Here is a 17626-nt window from a genome sequence, read left to right as displayed (position 1 = left end):
CCGGTTGAAAGTGCGGCTCTTAACCGGAAACCCACGCGGATTCCACAGCTGACAGGTAGAGGACTTGGGTGAGCGCTCGGTGACGTTGACAGGTGAGTCCCTGGATCAGGTTTGAGGTTCACCTGCTGCCTTGACCGGACCAGAACCGAGCTTCTAGTTCTGCAGCTCGGAGAATCAGAGTTTCCTCCGGAAGCAGCTCTTTTCTGACTGCAGCCGGTGAAACCAAGCAGCCGAACTCAGTGTGAGGTTCTGCAGGTTAGATTGGACCTGTTTGTTCTCACTGCAGGTTCTGGACCGGTGCGGTGCCGAGGAAAGTCTAAAATTGAGTAGAATCTCAGGGGGATTCTGTAAGATTCTGTCCTTCACTTTGGCTCTCAAAGCTGCAGGAACGTGACCCGGAAATGTTCCCAGCTCTTCCTGATAAAACGTCAGAATATTTAGAAGAATCCTGAGATGACCCGTTTCTTGTTAAAATGAGTCAAACCTCTGAACTTGTTGGTTCTGACTGGATTTGGTCCCGTTGCAGTTCTGGATGCAGACTGCCAGGCCCCTGGTGGAGGTGGTCCGTCTGGGCCTGGTGTCCTATCAGGAGGGCCTGAGGCTGCAGCAGGTCTACACTGACCGGCACCGGTCCGGTCCGGCCCATACGCTGCTGCTCTGCCAGCACTTGCCAGTCTACACCACTGGGATCCGGCACAAACCGTACCCGGGTCCAGTACTGGACCGGCTCCGACTGCTTGGGGCCGACGTCCACCACGCCAACAGAGGAGGACTCATCACCTTCCACGGACCGGGCCAGCTGGTCTGCTACCCGGTGCTGAACCTGGGGAGCTTTAAGAAGGTCGGACCTGAGGGGCCTGAGATCCGATGGCGTCTGTGGTTCTGGGTGTAACGCGGTTCTGTTCCCTCAGAGCGTCCGTTGGTACGTGGGTCAGCTGGAGAAGACGGTCATCGCGCTGTGCGGCAGGTTCGGCGTGGAAGCAGCGACGTCTCCTCACACGGGAGTCTGGGTCAGAGACAACAAGATCTGCGCCATCGGTACGACGCAACCAAATTTAATTATTTATTTCTGTAAATGTGATTTTATGTTTCATAAATTAATTTATTCATTTATTGGGTTTGTTCTGCATATATTTCTATGACTTTTGCACGATTCTCAGGGGAGCCAATGAGGTTGCTAGCATTTTCCAGAAGGGGCCTTGGGCCCCCCTGGCCCCCTGTTGGGGTTGCCACTGTCTGCATGATGATCATGCGTTACTTGAAATATGTCAATATTAATGTTGAATTCCCTGAGTTTTGTGGAGGATATTTATTCCTCTGTGGCCAAATAATTTGTTTGTTCATTGATCTGCAGTAGCAGCACTAAAACTCTTAGGTTTGTTTCTGTGGTAGTTCTGTTTCACTTTGATGTGTTTTTTATTTGCCTTTTTTCTGCAGTTTTGCTTCTTTTCATAAGTTCTTTGTGTCTGTCTGGGTTCTGTGGTTCTGTCAGGCAGTATTGCACCTATCTGCAGTGGTTCAGTGTTTTTACGGTGGTTTTCAGTCTGTTTATCAGTTTCTGTTTATAGTGGTTTCTTCCATCTTTAAGTTCAGGTTTTTTTTTTTTTGCCTGATGCAGTTTTACTTCTTTTCATGTTTTTTAGCGTGTCATGGAGGTTGTGTGGTTGTTTCCAGCAGGTTCTTTGAAAGCAGCCTTGAGCCTTGCAACAGATCTTTGCAGTGGTTTAGTAGTGGATGTGTATATTGTTTAAACTGATCAAATGGTTTCTTTCCTCTTTACGTTAATTGTTTTGCTTTTCTTTGGTTATTTTGTGCCTGGGGTTAGGGTTAGGAATGTTTTTTATTATTTCTTGGCGTTTTTACTTAGTTCTTTGCCTCTTTCCAGCTAATTTTGTGTCTCTTTATGGCAGTTTTGTTCTTTTCTACTGTTAGATTATTCTTTCTTTCTGTGATTTTAAACCTACTTGTTGCACCTCAGGCTCAACTGGAAGATCCAGACACAAAATAAAAGAGTCGACCCACTAAGATTGGGCTCATGAACCCTAAACTAACACACGACTGGGGAAAGAGTGTGACGCTACAAAGCAGCTGATGTAGTGACATGATTCTGCTGCTACAGAAATATGGTGGCTGATGGTCGCAAACGTGCAGCAAACAGTGAAATGAACTGCAAACACATGAATGATGCAAATTACGAAATTCAACAGAAAAATACTGCAACCACAGAAAATAGAAACAAAAGGGAAAATAAAACAAAAAGCAAAAATGACAGCAACGCTGCAAAGTCGCTTCGAAATCCTCCAGGCCACTAGGGGGAGTCTGGAGTCCGTCACATTACATATACTGCTATAATATTGCAAAAGACTTCATGTTTGAAATAAACATGACATAAAAAGCAACTTTTCTCTATTTTCTGTCTACTGAATCTCTGGTTCTGTGTAGTTGGTGGTCGGCTCCCCTAGTGGTCTGGAGGACTTCTGCTTGTGGATCAAGTTTGCAGGATTTTATACTTGCTGCTGTTTCTGCAGTTACATATCTTTTTCTTTTACAACATTTTTCTGTTGTTGGGTGTTTTAGAGAGTTTTTCCAGTGGAGACATGAGAACATGTCGTCAGCCTCCAGAGTTTGTTGGATCTGAACAGAACAACCACCTGATTAGTGATGAATGCTGTGAGTTGTAGGGTTCAGCTCTTACCTCAGTAACGTTGTCTGACCTTCAAGTCAAACAAAATTGCCGTCAATCAATTCTGCTACATTTGTGCTGGTTGGTGCTGCAAGAAATAATTTGTGCTGCTTTAGTTTGGAAGTTATTTTATTTTATTTTGTAAATGTGGGAAGGACTGGTTGACCACTGGAAAGTTTTATTTCATTAATATTTTTAAAATGATAGCAGGATACGAAAATTGTTGCTACGCAAACATTTGAACACCAACGCAGTCTGATTTTGTGAAAGTGAGGAAATGGTAGAAATGATAGCGGCACAAACAAAAATGTTTGCTGCACAAACAATTAACACCAACTTGGTTTGAATTAAAGGAGGGGGGGCAACTTCACTCAGATTCTGTTACCCCAGCTGCTTGATCTGACGGTCCATTTGGCCCGTAATCCTGGTGGACGGAGTTGTGATGTGACAGAATAAAGCAACACGTAACCAGTTGGTTTGCGGTTTATTCTCCATCTTGGTTCTCCTGTCATCAGCCGATGGAAGCGCCTCAGACTGACCAGTGTTTGTGTTCCCAGGAATCCACTGCGGCCGCTACGTCACGTCTCACGGCTTGGCTCTGAACTGCAACACGGACCTGTCGTGGTTCGACCACATCGTGCCGTGTGGGATCGAAGGCAAAGGCGTGACGTCGCTGAGCAGGGAGCTGCAGAGAGACGTCGGCGTGGAGGAAGCCGTCCCTCACCTGCTGGACGCCTTCAGGGAGCAGCTCAGCTGCCGGCTGACGGAGGCAGAAACTCCAGAACCCGACCGGAACGGCGGCGCGTCGTCTGCGTAGAAACTGTTTCACTCATCATGATGCCTTTTTTCTCCTCCACTGACAACAAAACATTTTTAAGAATCAGGAACACTAAAGCTGTGAATTATTTCTCTGTTGTGTTTTTGATATAAAATAAAGATCAAAGTGATCAAACGATGATCCTGTTGGTTGTCTGATTCAGAACAAGAGACGAAACCTGCTTGTTTTCTCCAAGTAAATGATTTAATATGTGGAAACGTATCTGCCGGTTCAGTCTTCAGAGTTTATATTTGTATCTGAGTGTTTTATGTTGAAAGGAGCCATCAGTGTTTCACTGGGATCAGGAAAAGGGCAGCTAACGTTTCTGCAGACCCCACACATCCTGGACACAAACTGATTAGACTTTCACATTCAGCTCGGCGCTACAGAGACGGATTCTCCCTCCAGAATGTCTCTCTGATGGACACTTAACAGACACCCAGATCAATAATGGCAATATTGGCACTAATTAAACCGTGATTTTCTCTTGTGTTGAAACACTGGAAAATATACAAAAACATTTTTTTAATATTTGATCCTTTTTATACATTTTAAATGTCTTTATTCAAAGACGAGTAAAATGAAAGTCTAATTCCTTGCCTGTCTGTACAAAGTTTGTGAATAAAAATTATTCTATTTTATTGTGAAAGGATCCGGTTCACAGTTTGGTTTTACTGCGCGGAAGTTGGTATCTGAGTCATAGAAACATGCCACTTTTGTCAAAGAAAATAAAAAACGTTTGGTCAGTTCTAGATCAGAAACCAATAATAACCATACTGGTCACAATTGGATTGAATGCTACAAAAATGTTATATTCTTGAATAGTTTTAGATCAGTGAGACCTTTACAACAAAACACATGGACTATCCTCACACACACACTGTTTTTTTCACACACACATACAACCTGTAAATTTTATCTGCCATTATTTATCTATAATCCGTTCCCTAACATTCTTGTATAATCTGTGCATATAGCTCCCATATTTATATTTATACACAATATCTATATCTCTTGCTATAACCCCTTATAGTCCATACATACATAGTCTTGTACATCTGTGAATAAATATTAATATCTCATAGAGCACTTCTGGATAGATGCAAACTACATCTCGTTGCTTCTACTTGTGACAGTGCAATGACAATAAAGTTGAATTCTATTCTATTCTATTCTATTCTTTATTCTACACATAAAACGTTTTTAGTTGGTATTTTCACCAAATGATCCTAAAATATGAATAATCCAGGGTAGTTCTGCAGAGTCAACGTATTTTACATTGTAATCCACATCTGATGTAGTCCAGATTATTTAAAAAAAATTAGAATGGCCCTTTAATTATACTACGAATCGGAAGCCAACTTCATCGAAGGTGCTAACAGCGGCTAGCTGCGGCTAACGGCACGTTAGCTGCCTGGAGGAAGAGGCGGACGGTGCTGAGACACTGCAGGTGCAACAACAACCCGGCAGTGACAGCAGAGCCCAGACAGCCGGCAAACACAGCAGCTGTTCATTTCAGTCTGATGGCCGAGCATTAATTAGCCCGTTCCGGTCTGTCAGCATGGAGGACACCGCGGGAACCGGAGGAAACGGGGACCTAAACGCGAACCTGGGGTGGGGGAGTACCGGGGACCCACAGCTGGACAAGGCGGTGCAGCAGTGGCTGGACTGGGACAGGGTGAGTCTACCCGTTAACCGTTAACCGTTAACGGTGACTCGGACTCCAGGTTCTGCGGTTGTAGCCTGGCAGCGGTAACCGTAACCCGGGAGTTTCCCTAAAAACTCACAGCTTTACCGTTTATTCTCACATAAACGAGCTGAAAAAACACAAAGAGGATTAAAAGAAACTGCGACAACAATATCTGATACCTCCTGGAGAAATCGGCGCATTTATTTTCTATAATAGAAACACTTGAAGTCAGAACTGTAATTGGTGTTCTTTAGTGCGTTTAAATAAGAGGTTAAGAAAGATGAGATCACTGTTGAACGGACATTCCTGATCTGAAACAATGTATGCCGAATTTATCCTCACATCAGGTTAATACAGAAAACTCGCAGACAGCACTGCTGGTTCTGATTGTTTCAGTCTGTGGGCTAAGAAAGCTAAACCTCTGGGTCTGAACATGGGGGATCTGAGTTAGGGCTCATCAGGGTTAGTGGGAACAGCAGATTAAACAATGTGTGGGTAATCAGGTAGCAGCTAAGCTGTTTGAGTCATGAAAGGCCCAGTGTTTGGACTTATTACCATCCTCAGCTCCAGCCTGGAACCTGGAGCTCCAGCCCCATCAGAGGCTGATTGAGAGGTGGGTTAATGTGATAACTTCCTGCTGCAAGTCCATGTTGTCATTCCATCAGAGGACCTCGGGTCTGCAGAGGGTCCAGTTATCGTTTAGGATGAACAAAATAAATAGATTCATGTTCTTCAAACTCATCAGCACACATGACAGAAGGACTTAATGGTGTAGATGAAATAAAAGCAGTTGTTGCTGCTAAAGCTGCAGAATGTAATTAAAAAACAAAAACGTTTATGTATTAGACTATCACCATGTCCTGACAGTGTAATATGAGACAGATAATCTGTGATAACATCCACCTCCTCCACCCACTCCTGACAACAACCAGCCAACACGGCCAGGAGGAGGAGCTTAGCGCTGCAAGTCAAACTCGCTGCTCGATGTGCTAATGGCACAAAAACTCATTTATGCACTGTAATCAGTGGCCATGCTAACTACACATACACAAGGATGATTGACAGTGCGAAGACGCTCCTCCTGGCTCTGATTGGTTGTTTGTAGTTAGCACTGGGTAAAGGCAGAGCAGGACAATTTATTTATTTTTTATTTTTTCCACAAATTATGTGTCATACTATACATAGTGACCGTTTCAACAAATATTTAACAAAATGTGTTTTATAAAAGTTACATACTTTAAACCAGATTACGTAATGAGACCAAATTAAACTCCTGATTTATTCCCTGATGTCCAGCCGGCCTCCTCCTGCAGTCAGAGCTCTGTGGGTTAAAGGTCACTGTGACCTGCTCTGTAAATGTCAGCAGCTGGGAAAAGCTTCCCTCCATTTCTAACTTGATCCTCAGAGCTGAAAAAGTCCAATCAGAAAGGAAGCAGTCAGAAACCAGAACCAGATTACAGCTGGTTTGGGTCCAGCTAAAGCCAGTTAACCTAAACTGGTCAGAACATTATTCTGAACTGGGTGTCATCAGTCTGTGTTGGATCAGCAGTTTGTGTTCATTTTCTGTAGAACAAATGGACTCGGGCTCAGGTGGAGTCTCTGGTGGCGGCGGGTCGCCTGGAGGACCTGCGGTCCAGACTCTGCAGCCGGATGAGCTTCGGTACGGCCGGACTCAGAGCCCCGATGGGAGCCGGATTCAACCGGATCAACGACCTCACCGTCATCCAGTCCTCACAGGTTACTCACCAGTTCATGCACCAGTCCAATCAGGCTGCAGACCAGTAAAACCAACCTAGTCAGGATCCAGACCAGTTACTACACCAATAAGTACTGTTTCATACTGGTTGCAGACCAGTATAACTGGTCCCGTTCCTGTCCATCTGACCAGTTGCTCCGCCCCTTTCAGGGCCTTCATGCGTACCTGTGCAGGTGTTTTGCTGACCTCAGCAGCCGGGGCGTCGTCGTTGGATACGACACCAGAGGTCAGGAGGAGAGCGGCTGCAGCAGTCAGAGGTGAACAGCAGGAACTCTGGAGTTGGTTTTGTTTCCAGGGATTTGATACAGAGATGGAACGGTACCCAGACAGGAAGTGTAACAGGAAGTGCGTCCCCTGGACGTGTCCTACTTCCTGACCCAGGTCTCTGTGTGTTTGTGCGTCCCAGGCTGGCCAAGCTGACGGCTGCAGTGATGCTCAGCAGAGACGTTCCTGTCCATCTCTTCTCCTCGTTCGTCCCCACTCCTTATGTGGTGAGAAAGCTCGATGACATCACTTCCTGCAGACATGTTGTTACTGTTGAAGGAATATTCTGCTGTTTAAACAGGTCCATGGTGCATAAACAATAGCAGTCTGAGCGCGCTCAGTTTGATCTCATTCTGTGCTGATTAAAAGTATTCACCTCCTGGGATGTTTTATCTTTTTAGCTCATTTACTAATCAATCATAATCAACATAATTTTTTAAAGTCAAAGTGAAAATGGATTTCTAGAAAATAATTGAAGTCAGATAAAAATGTGTAACATAAAATAAATGATTCCATAAATATTGAACCCTTTCAGTGAGTATTTAATCCACTCAGTGTGAGACTCCGAGCACCAACTGACTGGACCTCTGCTGAATTAGATCAGTCACAGTTAAATAATTATTTCATGTTGCATATTTTTTATTTATTTAACATTATTTTTGTATAAATCAGTTTTTGCTTTGATACAATTTTTTTTTAAAAATAAAAAAAGCCAAAATGTTGTTGATCTTGACTGATTTATAAAGGCAATAAAAAGGTAAAACTTCCAGGAAAGTGAATATTTCTTTTGGTACTTTATGTTGAAATATCCGTAATAAATCTTCCTGCTGTTATTAAATGTGTGGGTTGGTATAAATTAGCTTTTTTTGGAGTTTTGTTTCTTGTACTGATGAAACAAAACATGTTTTATTGATGTAAACATCAGTAAAACATCTCAGATCGGATGCTGAGGAATTAGATTCTCTGCAGATTCTGCTGTAAAAACAGGAAGTCTGTTGAAAGCTGTGAAAACTTTCTGAGATGTCTCTTTAACAAACTGTTTATTTCCACGTTTTGTTTCCCAGCCTTACGCTGTGAAGAGACTGGGAGCCGCGTCTGGAGTGATGATCACTGCGTCACACAATCCCAAAGAGGACAACGGTTACAAGGTCAGGCTGACGGATCACTCAAACCAAACACAACCTCCTGCAGGCTCATCCGGTCCCAAGAGTCTGTCCTGCGCAGAAACCTTTAGATGTGGCTTAATGAATCCGTCTGATCCGGATCCAGAACCTCATGCTCTGTGGATCTGAACCATCTGGAGTTCCAGCGTGTTTCTGTCTCCCCCTGCAGGTGTACTGGTGTAGCGGCGCCCAGATCGCCTCCCCTCATGATAAGGAGGTGCTGCGCTGTATAGAGGAGCAGCTGGAGCCCTGGAGCGCCTCCTGCTGGGACGAAGCGCTGGTGAACCGCAGTTCGCTGAGGACCGACCCCCTGACCCAAATCAACAGCTGCTATATGGATGATCTAACTTCCCTCTGCTTCCACAGGTAACTTCTTGTTTCCTCCCTCTGATTTCCCCCAATAACTTCCTGAGCCCTTGAAGCTGTTCTGTGTTTTCCAGAGATCTGAACAGGAGCTGCACGTTAAAGTTCGTCCACTCGTCCTTCCACGGAGTCGGTCACGACTTTGTCCAGCAGGCCTTCCGGGTGTTCGGCTTCGCCCCGCCCGTTCCCGTCCCTGAGCAGAAAGACCCCGACCCAAACTTCTCCTCTGTTCGCTGCCCAAACCCAGAGGAGGGACAGTCTGTCCTGGTAACCTGGATCTCTGTGGAGTCAGAACTTCTTGGGTTTGCTCCATGTTTATTATCCTCATCTGTTTTCCAGGAGCTCTCGCTCCTCCTGGCCGAGCGGGAAAACGCTCGGATCGTCCTAGCAACTGACCCCGACGCTGACCGGCTGGCCGTGGCCGAGCGGTCTGACGGGTACGTGGCGCTCACTGCAGTTAGACCCCCATCCTGCAGGGGAAGCCTAGAGGGGTTCACCCAGCAGGTTATTTGGGTCTGCTCTGAGTTGCAGGTGTGGGTGGAAGGTGTTCTCAGGAAACGAGTTGGCTGCCCTGTTGGGATGGTGGATGTTCTTCAACTGGAAGGAGAGCCATCCGGACCCAGCGGACACCAACAGCATCTACATGTTGGCCACCACCGTGTCGTCCAAGATCCTGCAGGCCTTCGCTCGAATCGAGGGCTTCCACTTTGAGGTCAGTAAAAGATGAAGGTGACTTGCTCATCTGACGGATCTCTGCAGAAACAAACTTGTGACATCTGTTCTCCAACAGGAAACTCTTCCTGGCTTCAAGTGGATCGGGAACAGAATCCATGAGCTCTCCAAAACCGGAAACAGGGTCATATTTGCCTTCGAAGAGTCTATAGGTGAGAACTTTGATGGTCTGCTGTCCCTTTAAGTCTCTGTTTGTGTGGCTCCCAGAATCATCGATGGTCCAATCAGAACCAAGACCCTGATAAGCTCACTGCTACCACTTGTTGATGAGTGACTGTTACTGCGTTCTGTTGCTAAATGCATTACAACCAGACTTTGATGTAAAGCCTAATTCACACAGCAAGATTTTCATGGCAAATTTGTCCAGATTTTCCAATTCCAACAATCTTAAGAGACACGCCTGCCATGTGTTCAGAGTGATCCTGTCCACCCAGAAGGACGTTAGGACTTGTCCGATCTAAAAGCCTGGATATTCAACATGTTGGATTGTCTTGGCTCGATAAACAAAACAGCTTCCATGGTGCAACAGAAAGTCCAGTGGAAGTCGGATCATCCAAGACGTTCACTGTAAAATATCGTCCACTAACTTTCGCCGTTGCTTCTTCTTCCTGGCCATGTTTGTTTTCTCTAAATTCATGTTTGGTTTCAAGAAGTTTTGAAAGATTTCCCGTCTGACGGCTGAATGTTGTTGAGTGAAATCAGTTTGTGTGCCTGAATACCACACACTGTAAAACCAAACCTGTTATAGCTAAGGTTTCTTATCTTTGAAAATCACCCGACAATTTTAAATTCTTGCCATTTGAAGCCAGCATAACACAATATTTCATTTCAGTACCACCTTTGAGTCCAACTGAATCAACTTGTAGTTGCATTAATCCGTCAGTAGGTGGCACTATAAACACTACGCTTTTCTAGTATCCAACTTAAAGACATTTCCTGTTTTTTTTTCTGTTTTTTTAAGACAAGCTATTTTCACAAAGGAAACTTTTGTTACTCAAAATTTAATTAATTAAAGTTTACCAGCCATGTTCTAATTTTCATTAAATTAAAAAAAATTAAGTAAGAAGCTTAACCAGCTGAAGTGGTGACACCTACTGGCAGATTAGCAGAACTACACCTCAGAACAGGCTGCTACATAAAGTCTCTTCTGGCTTCTTTTTATGTTTCATTCTGTGCACAAAAAGATGTGTTCAAACTGTAAAACAATCTGACTCAGTCAAAGTCGCTGTCTGCAGGTTTCCTCTGTGGCAGCATTGTTCCTGAGAAAGATGGCGTCAGTGCGGCCGTGGTCGTGGCCGAAATGGCGGCGTACCTGCAGACCAGGAAGTTGAGTCTGAACCAGCAGCTTCAAAACATCTACCGGACGTAAGAGACTGTAGGACGCAGCAGGTTGGAGGGCTGAGGTGTAAAAATACAAAGAGCTTCGGTTTACCAGAACGTACGTTTCACCACCAGATGGTGGCAAACAGCAACACGTCTGATCTCAGTTCAGTCATCAGCCGCTGCAACATAAACATTAACAACGGGGTTTCAAAGCAGTAAGAAAATTACCTGAATAATCGACAAACATTAAAAAATTACGCTTGGAATATTTCTTATTAAGGATCAGCATCATAATGGCCAGTATGAGTGAAATTCATATTTGACATTAACTCTAACCTTTTATACTTCAGGGACTCAAGTATAAAGGTTTAAGAAAGTGCTTATCTATTTTAAATTTAACTTTATTTTGACTCTGAAGTAGGTTGTTCTGTTTGAAACATTGGTGTTTGAGGTCCGTTTTATTATCTTATTTTGACAGTGTAGTTTTTTGTCACTTCCTGTCTACAGGTATGGTTACCACATGTCCAAGACCTCATACGTCACCTGTAACGACCCCCCCACCATCCAGAGGATCTTCAGCCGGATCAGGAACTTTGCCGGAGACGACTTGTATCCAAAGACGTGCGGCGGCATTCGGATTGTCCACGTCAGGGACGTAACCACGGGATACGACAGCAGCCGGCCCGACCTCAGATCAGTGAGAGCAGCTCTTCTTCTTCCACTGGGGAGGTTCTGATCATATCCTGGTTCCTGGAGTCAGTGTTCATTGCATGTTTTACAGTTTACAAATCAGTGTTTTCCTAAAATCACCTCAGTTCAAACCTCAGTATGATAAAATGCTGCGGTTGGACTTTCACAGACTGATGAAGAACCATTAAATACGGGTCACTAAGGTCTCTGCTTCAGTACTTCTGAATCCCAAAGATGGATCAGCAGGACTGCCTGGTAAAGAGCAGCAATGGGCACCACTCTCTAAAAACATGGTTGGACCAGCGGCTACACCAACATGGTACTCAGCAGAAGCTGAAATCACGTTTGTACCCACTCTGCCTCTATGGTAGGACATTCTACAACATAGCATATCGCCCTCAGCAGGGTCAAATCTGTCATTACATGTCTAAATGGTTGAGTCTTTGGAACAGACCTTATACTTGTCTATTTTGCTAACTCTGTTCTAGATGTCAAATTGTATTCACCTGAAAGTTTGCTAACCAGTCAAGTAAATTACCACTTTAGAATGTAACTGGAAAAATTAATTTAAAATTAATTTAGCTAGAGAACCAAGTCCACAAACTGGTTTCAAAATTTGCAAAAGTGCAAAGAAAAATTAGCTCCTCTATGATAATGGCAGCTTAAGAGTGCCCACGATCTTTACCACGATTGGTAAAGAGGCTACTTGCTTCTAGCTGCTTGGTTCTTGTGTGTTGGACGCGTCTCAAAATGAGCTAACTCTGCAGCCAATGTCTAACTTTATTCAACTGAATGTTTACAAAACTGTCAAGTAAATTTTGTTTTAGAATTCATCCAGAAAGATTTATTTAGTTATTTACTAAGTGTGTTAAAGGTTTTCAAAATTAGCAAATCCTAAAATCAAAAACAAGCTTAGAGCATTAGCATGTTAGCATAAGTGAGGCCACCAGTGGTCAAAAATAAATTTAGCCGTTTGGTTCAGGTGTGTTTGATCAGGGAGGCTCCAGGACACCAGACTTCAAGAACTGAAGTTAGACTCCTAAACTAAAGCAACATGGGGATTTTTTCTGCCATAAGGTTTGAGAAGAAAAATATGAAGTCCTGCTTTCAAAATAAAAATGTAAGTAAAAGTATTAAAAGTTTTGAGAGCAGAAGACATCAAATCCTGCTTTCAGACTGAAAATGTGTGCTCTTGGATTATGGCAGAAAAATTCCCCCATAAAGCAACATTAGACTAGGCTGAGTTACTGGTGCTGCAGGAGGTTCTGTTGGATCATGGGGTGTTGTCGGGTTTTAACTCACAGTCTCACCAGAAAACAACAACCAGGCAGAATCTGTTGGTTGTTTTTGAAGTCATTTCAGAACCTGGTTCTGAAAGTGGTCGGACTCTTGTTGACGTCCTAAAGCCTTCTCTGGACTCGGCGAAGCTCCGTCTCAGATTCTGGTTCTGCTGGAGGGGTTTCAGTTCTGATCCGAGGTGGTTCTGATTAAACTTCCAGGAAGTTTAATCTGAAGCAGGAAGCTGTTTGCTGTAACTCTTGATTCCTCCGACAGGTACTTCCTGTTTCCAGGAGCAGTCAGATGATCACCTTCACGCTGCAGAACGGCGTCGTGGCAACGCTGCGGACGAGCGGTACCGAGCCAAAGATCAAGTATTACACTGAGTTCTGTGCTGCACCGGGAGAAAGGTCAGCTGAGGATTTATGTCATCACAGGTGTGGGCGGGGCCTCTGTGACATCACTGATGTCTCTCCGTCCCGCAGCGACGTGTCCCAGCTGGAGGACGAACTCCGGAAGGTGACGGACGCTCTGCTGGACGAGTTCCTAGAACCCGACAAGAACCACCTGATCCGCCGCGACGTCTAGCTCCGCCTCCTGCAGCTTCTTCCTGTCCTCTGATTGGCCGACAGGGGATCAGCTGTCGCTGCAGAAACAGTTATAGATGTTTATTGATGCGTAAAAGTAAAGAGAAACTCAAATGTTTCATTTAAAATATTAGATTTTATTTTATTTATTTTTTAGATTTAAAAAATTCAGCTGGAGATTATTAGGCCAAGTTTTTCCAGGTTATAAAACAATAACATTTTCTGTAAATGTTCATTACTTTAAGACTTGTGATGTTTTGTGAAGAGAAAAATGAACATATCAAACCAAAAACACAAAACAGCTGAAACTTTTCAGTTTTTATATTTCTGTTAAAAACTTTCTGCAGACTCATCAGAAATCTTTTCAGTTTTCAGAAATTGGTTGAAATGTTTTGATTTACTGTTGATCAACACTAAAATAAAAAAAAAGCACAAACAAAAAATCCAAAGAAATTGAACAGACATGTGGCTTCATTATGACTCTTACTCAGGTGCATTCTGGGATTTTAGTGCACTTATAGGTAAGAATCAATATTTCCTGTGTTTTGCTGCTGAAATAAAACTTTAATTGTTCTTTTCTGAGAGTAAAAATGAAAACATGATTTATTTTCATCTCTGATGACATTTTTCCAGATGAATTGTGAGAAACCAGCAGAATGTTCCTTCATCAGTGTTTAAAGCTTTATCTAGATGTGGACAGGTTGTGTATTTTTTTACTGGCTGAGGTGCAAATATATTAATGAGGACTGAATTCCTGCTGCTATGAGATGCTGTTGAAGACTTTTATTTTGGTAAAGATTCAACTTCCTGTTGCAGTTTCACTCCTTTTATTTCAATGAACTTGTTCCTCTGAGCTACAATAAAATAGAAAACTGGTGTTTGGCCTTTTGTGTTTATTAGGTAGCCATCTTTCTTTCAAGATGGCTACCCTCCTTATACTGAAAATCATTTAGTTCAACAGACAAATCAACCCAGAACAAGTTGGACAGAGTTCAGTATAAACTGTAAATATTAAATAAACCACTTAATTAAGAGGAGTTTGGCAATTGGACCAAATAGTTTTTTGACTAATGCAGATTGTTTGAACCAGAATATGTTTATTTCAAAGTTCCTTCTACAGAATTCTGAATAAAATCTGGATCAATGCTTTACTCCTTTGCTCAGAAAATGCAGTTACTAGATGCACCAAACAGTAACGAATGTAATAATCATTTAATGTTTAATGATGTACAACATTTAAAATATGTATATATATATATATATATATATATATATATATATATATATATATATATATATATATATCGAGGTAAAAACTGTTGAAAATGGTGGTAAGCAATTTTTTTTATTGAAGTATTACACATATGCACATATTTTTCCTCTGGTAAACAATTAAATATGTCAATATTTTTTACAATTATTTCATGAAATTTTGATTAAATATGAATGTTTATAATTTGGGTATGTACTACCATCACTGTTTAAATGGCAGATAACTTTTTATTTTAAAAAAAACATAAACTCTACGAACATGGACACGTTTTTATAGTGCACCAGATATAGAACGAGTCTTCAAAGAATATTTTAGGGATTTCTATTGTGTTGTGATTGTATTAAATTTTTTAAAATCGAGTCTGCACTGTAAAATATGCTGAAATCACAGTTCACTTTTTTCATGAAACAAGTTTACATGGTTCCAGATATAGTCATGGTTACCTGGAAATATTTTTGGGAGATTTAAGTTAAAGTATGACATTTTAATAAACTGTTGAAATGTATTAAATACTTCCTACATCCTGATGGGAACAGCTCTGAGGAGTAATCACCGTCCTGAGTGCGGACTCGGAACCGTTGATAACTGCTTACAGTTCTACTTTTGTTCTGTGATTTTATTTTAATAAATCTCTATGAAGGTTCTGTGGTCTGAAGTTGATCCAGAGGCTGATTCTGGTCCTGATCTGCTTCAGGTTCATGCCATAGATGATGGGGTTGACGATGGGCGGCACCACGAGAAACTCTGCAGCCAGTGCGTTCTGCAGCGCCGCCATGGAGCCGCCGCCATAACGAGAGTACAGAGCATCGAACAGCAGAGAGGCGGAGAAGACGAGCAGAGAGACGAGGTGGGGCAGGCAGGTCTGAGCAAACTTTCTCCGGTGTTCCTGAGAGCGAGCGGCGGATCGGACCAGATGGACATACGACACTAGGATCACTATGACCTGCACCAAGTGCAGGATCATTAACATGATGCCGTACAGATTGTTGGCGGAGGTGTCAGAGCAGGACAGCTTCACCACCTCCCAGCTAGTGCAGAAAATTCTGGCAATGTGGCGGCTGCAGAGAGGCAGCATGGCGATCAGGGCGAGGCCCACAGCTGTTTCCACTAATGAGAGACACCAGGTGAGCAGCAGCAGCAGCGCCACCTTCTGGCCAGTCATCAGAGCCCAGTAACGCAGCGGCTGGCAGATGGCCAGGTAGCGGTCGTAGGCCATGATGGTCAGACCGTTGAGCTGGCAGAAGATATAAGTGTAAGAGATGAACATCTGAGTCAAGCAGCCGGCGTATGTGATGACATGAGCGTCAGCCAGAAGGTCGCTGAGCAGCTTCAGGTAGAAGCTGGACGCTCCGCAGATCCCAGTGAAGCACAGGTTGCACATGAAGACGTACATCGGCTGGTGGAGGGTTTTATCCAGACACACAGTGAGGATGAGGGTGAGGTTCACAAAGATGGTGAAGAGGTACGACGTCAGTGTGAGACCAAAGTAGATCCGACGGTTGGTCAGCGAGTCGTTCAGACCGTTGAGGACAAACACAATGTGAACGTTCTCATTCATGTCCAAGAGACGCCAAAGGATTCAGAGCCATAGAACAACGAAGCAAACCCAACATGTGTCTCAGTGGTCCGAACTGACCTGCAGTCATACAGAGTCACTCTGAAAGAGAAACACCGTCGTTCTGCAGAAACTACAGCTGAGGAAAATCTAAACTCTTCCTAAAAGTCCTCTAAGATCAACTTCAAACATTTCATACGACAAGTCAAGTTCAGCAGATGTGTAAGAATCATTCATGATGCAAATATTGTGTTCAGGATCAAACAAAGAAAACAGATTTCACTGGTTTAGAATCAGGGACAGAAAAACAAAACCTTTGCTTTGTTCAGCAGCTTGAATCAAACCAACTTTAGGAAAATCAGTTTCAGTTGTTCAAACAGAATCACTTCACATCAGACCAACCAGTTCAGAATCAACAGGAAAACATCAGAAATGCAGGAAACTTTCTGAGTTTTCCTGCATTTTCATTGGTTTTTATGGTTTTAGAGGATTTCTGCTAAACAGAAAACATTCAGAGTCAAAACATCAGTAAAAACATCAATCAGTTCATTTACATTAAATCACTCATTAACTTATCTAAACTAAATGCACTGAAGCAGTTGAACTGCTCATACTGCAGCAGAGCTTCAGCTTTTATTCACCTGAACTCGACAGGTAGACGCCTGACTGAAGCTCCTCCCATTTCACTGACATCACAATTTACTCCTATCAACAGTTTCAAAGTTTAAACAACTACATTTTTCTGGAGAGACTGAAAAGTGGAGTTTAAAGGGCAGAAAATAATCTTACTGGTCCAGATGGGACGGTTTCTCTGGACATGAGAAACGTTTGCTGACATCGATGCGTCCAGGAGGGTCAGCTCTGCTTCCTGGTGACGTCGTCTCAATCCCATCATGTTTGGAACGAACCTGACAAAAATAAGAAACACCTGTAAGCAGCTGTTCTGTAATCAGCCGTTGATCACAGAGACCTGATCAACCTTCATGTCTCTAAATGTTTGTTTCTTGTTTGAAGTAAATAAATGAAATTATGCATCATTATGGCACTGAAGTTCATCTTTAAGATCTGTTGCTATTCTCACTTTCTAGGTTGTTTCTTCTCCTGGTTCAACCAAAGACACTCAGTCATATTCAGATATTTACAATAATTATGAAAGGTTTAATATTTTAGTGACAGCTTTAAACTGGGATCCTATCCAAATATGGCTAAAGCTAAACATGCAAAAAAAAAAATCTTTTAGTAAAATTATGAATATATAGATTGAAATTAGTCCAAGGGAGAAATTAGTTATGGTTTCTATGCCAAAAAACCTGCTGGCTTATTAAAAATGCACCACAGAAGCCCGACCCGACTATCAAACAGGTAACTTTGGTCCAACCGGGCTCAGATTTTGGGTCAGAACCTCAGAGGTTCAGCTAATATTTTAGATTTTCATGTCTCTTCATTCGTTGT

General features: G+C 42.9%; 3 protein-coding genes across 3 annotated transcripts; 2 read left to right on the top strand and 1 right to left on the bottom strand.

The window, feature by feature from the left end:
- Nucleotides 1-2: 2 nt before the first annotated feature.
- Nucleotides 3-3635, top strand: lipt2 (lipoyl(octanoyl) transferase 2). Its single transcript, XM_005816224.2, has 4 exons — nt 3-92; nt 527-841; nt 912-1038; nt 3241-3635. The coding sequence occupies exons 2-4, from the start codon at nt 533-535 to the stop codon at nt 3498-3500; spliced, it is 696 nt and encodes a 231-aa protein (XP_005816281.1). The 5' UTR covers nt 3-92; nt 527-532; the 3' UTR covers nt 3501-3635.
- Nucleotides 3636-4872: 1237 nt separating this feature from the next.
- Nucleotides 4873-14224, top strand: pgm2l1 (phosphoglucomutase 2 like 1). Its single transcript, XM_005816223.3, has 14 exons — nt 4873-5178; nt 6760-6927; nt 7097-7203; nt 7353-7437; nt 8275-8358; nt 8543-8739; nt 8814-9003; nt 9076-9173; nt 9268-9448; nt 9527-9620; nt 10704-10833; nt 11299-11488; nt 13036-13169; nt 13245-14224. Exons 1-14 carry the CDS (start codon nt 5062-5064, stop codon nt 13345-13347), a joined length of 1878 nt encoding a protein of 625 aa, XP_005816280.1. The 5' UTR covers nt 4873-5061; the 3' UTR covers nt 13348-14224.
- A 1011-nt stretch (nt 14225-15235) lies between these two features.
- On the bottom strand, nt 15236-16177 carry LOC102228602 (putative olfactory receptor 7A2). The gene has a single exon (XM_005816225.1). It carries the CDS (start codon nt 16175-16177, stop codon nt 15236-15238), a length of 942 nt encoding a protein of 313 aa, XP_005816282.1.
- Between the last annotated feature and the right edge of the window lie 1449 nt (nt 16178-17626).

Source organism: Xiphophorus maculatus, chromosome 18, assembly GCF_002775205.1.
Source record: "Xiphophorus maculatus strain JP 163 A chromosome 18, X_maculatus-5.0-male, whole genome shotgun sequence".
NCBI classification, from domain to species: Eukaryota; Metazoa; Chordata; class Actinopteri; order Cyprinodontiformes; family Poeciliidae; genus Xiphophorus; species Xiphophorus maculatus.
This window is presented reverse-complemented; position numbering and strand designations above follow the sequence as displayed.

What these genes read in the sequence shown, in the direction of transcription:
- lipt2 (XM_005816224.2), top strand. Translation starts at nt 533, where the DNA reads ATGCAGACTGCCAGGCCCCTGGTGGAGGTGGTCCGTCTGGGCCTGGTG. An exon ending in ACCTGGGGAGCTTTAAGAAG is followed by an intron (nt 842 to 911) that starts GTCGGACCTGAG and finishes CTGTTCCCTCAG; the next exon opens with AGCGTCCGTTGGTACGTGGG. An exon ending in CAACAAGATCTGCGCCATCG is followed by an intron (nt 1,039 to 3,240) that starts GTACGACGCAAC and finishes TTGTGTTCCCAG; the next exon opens with GAATCCACTGCGGCCGCTAC.
- LOC102228602 (XM_005816225.1), bottom strand. Translation starts at nt 16,177, where the DNA reads ATGAATGAGAACGTTCACATTGTGTTTGTCCTCAACGGTCTGAACGAC.
- pgm2l1 (XM_005816223.3), top strand. Translation starts at nt 5,062, where the DNA reads ATGGAGGACACCGCGGGAACCGGAGGAAACGGGGACCTAAACGCGAAC. An exon ending in TCGAGGGCTTCCACTTTGAG is followed by an intron (nt 9,449 to 9,526) that starts GTCAGTAAAAGA and finishes GTTCTCCAACAG; the next exon opens with GAAACTCTTCCTGGCTTCAA. An exon ending in GCCGGCCCGACCTCAGATCA is followed by an intron (nt 11,489 to 13,035) that starts GTGAGAGCAGCT and finishes TTCCTCCGACAG; the next exon opens with GTACTTCCTGTTTCCAGGAG.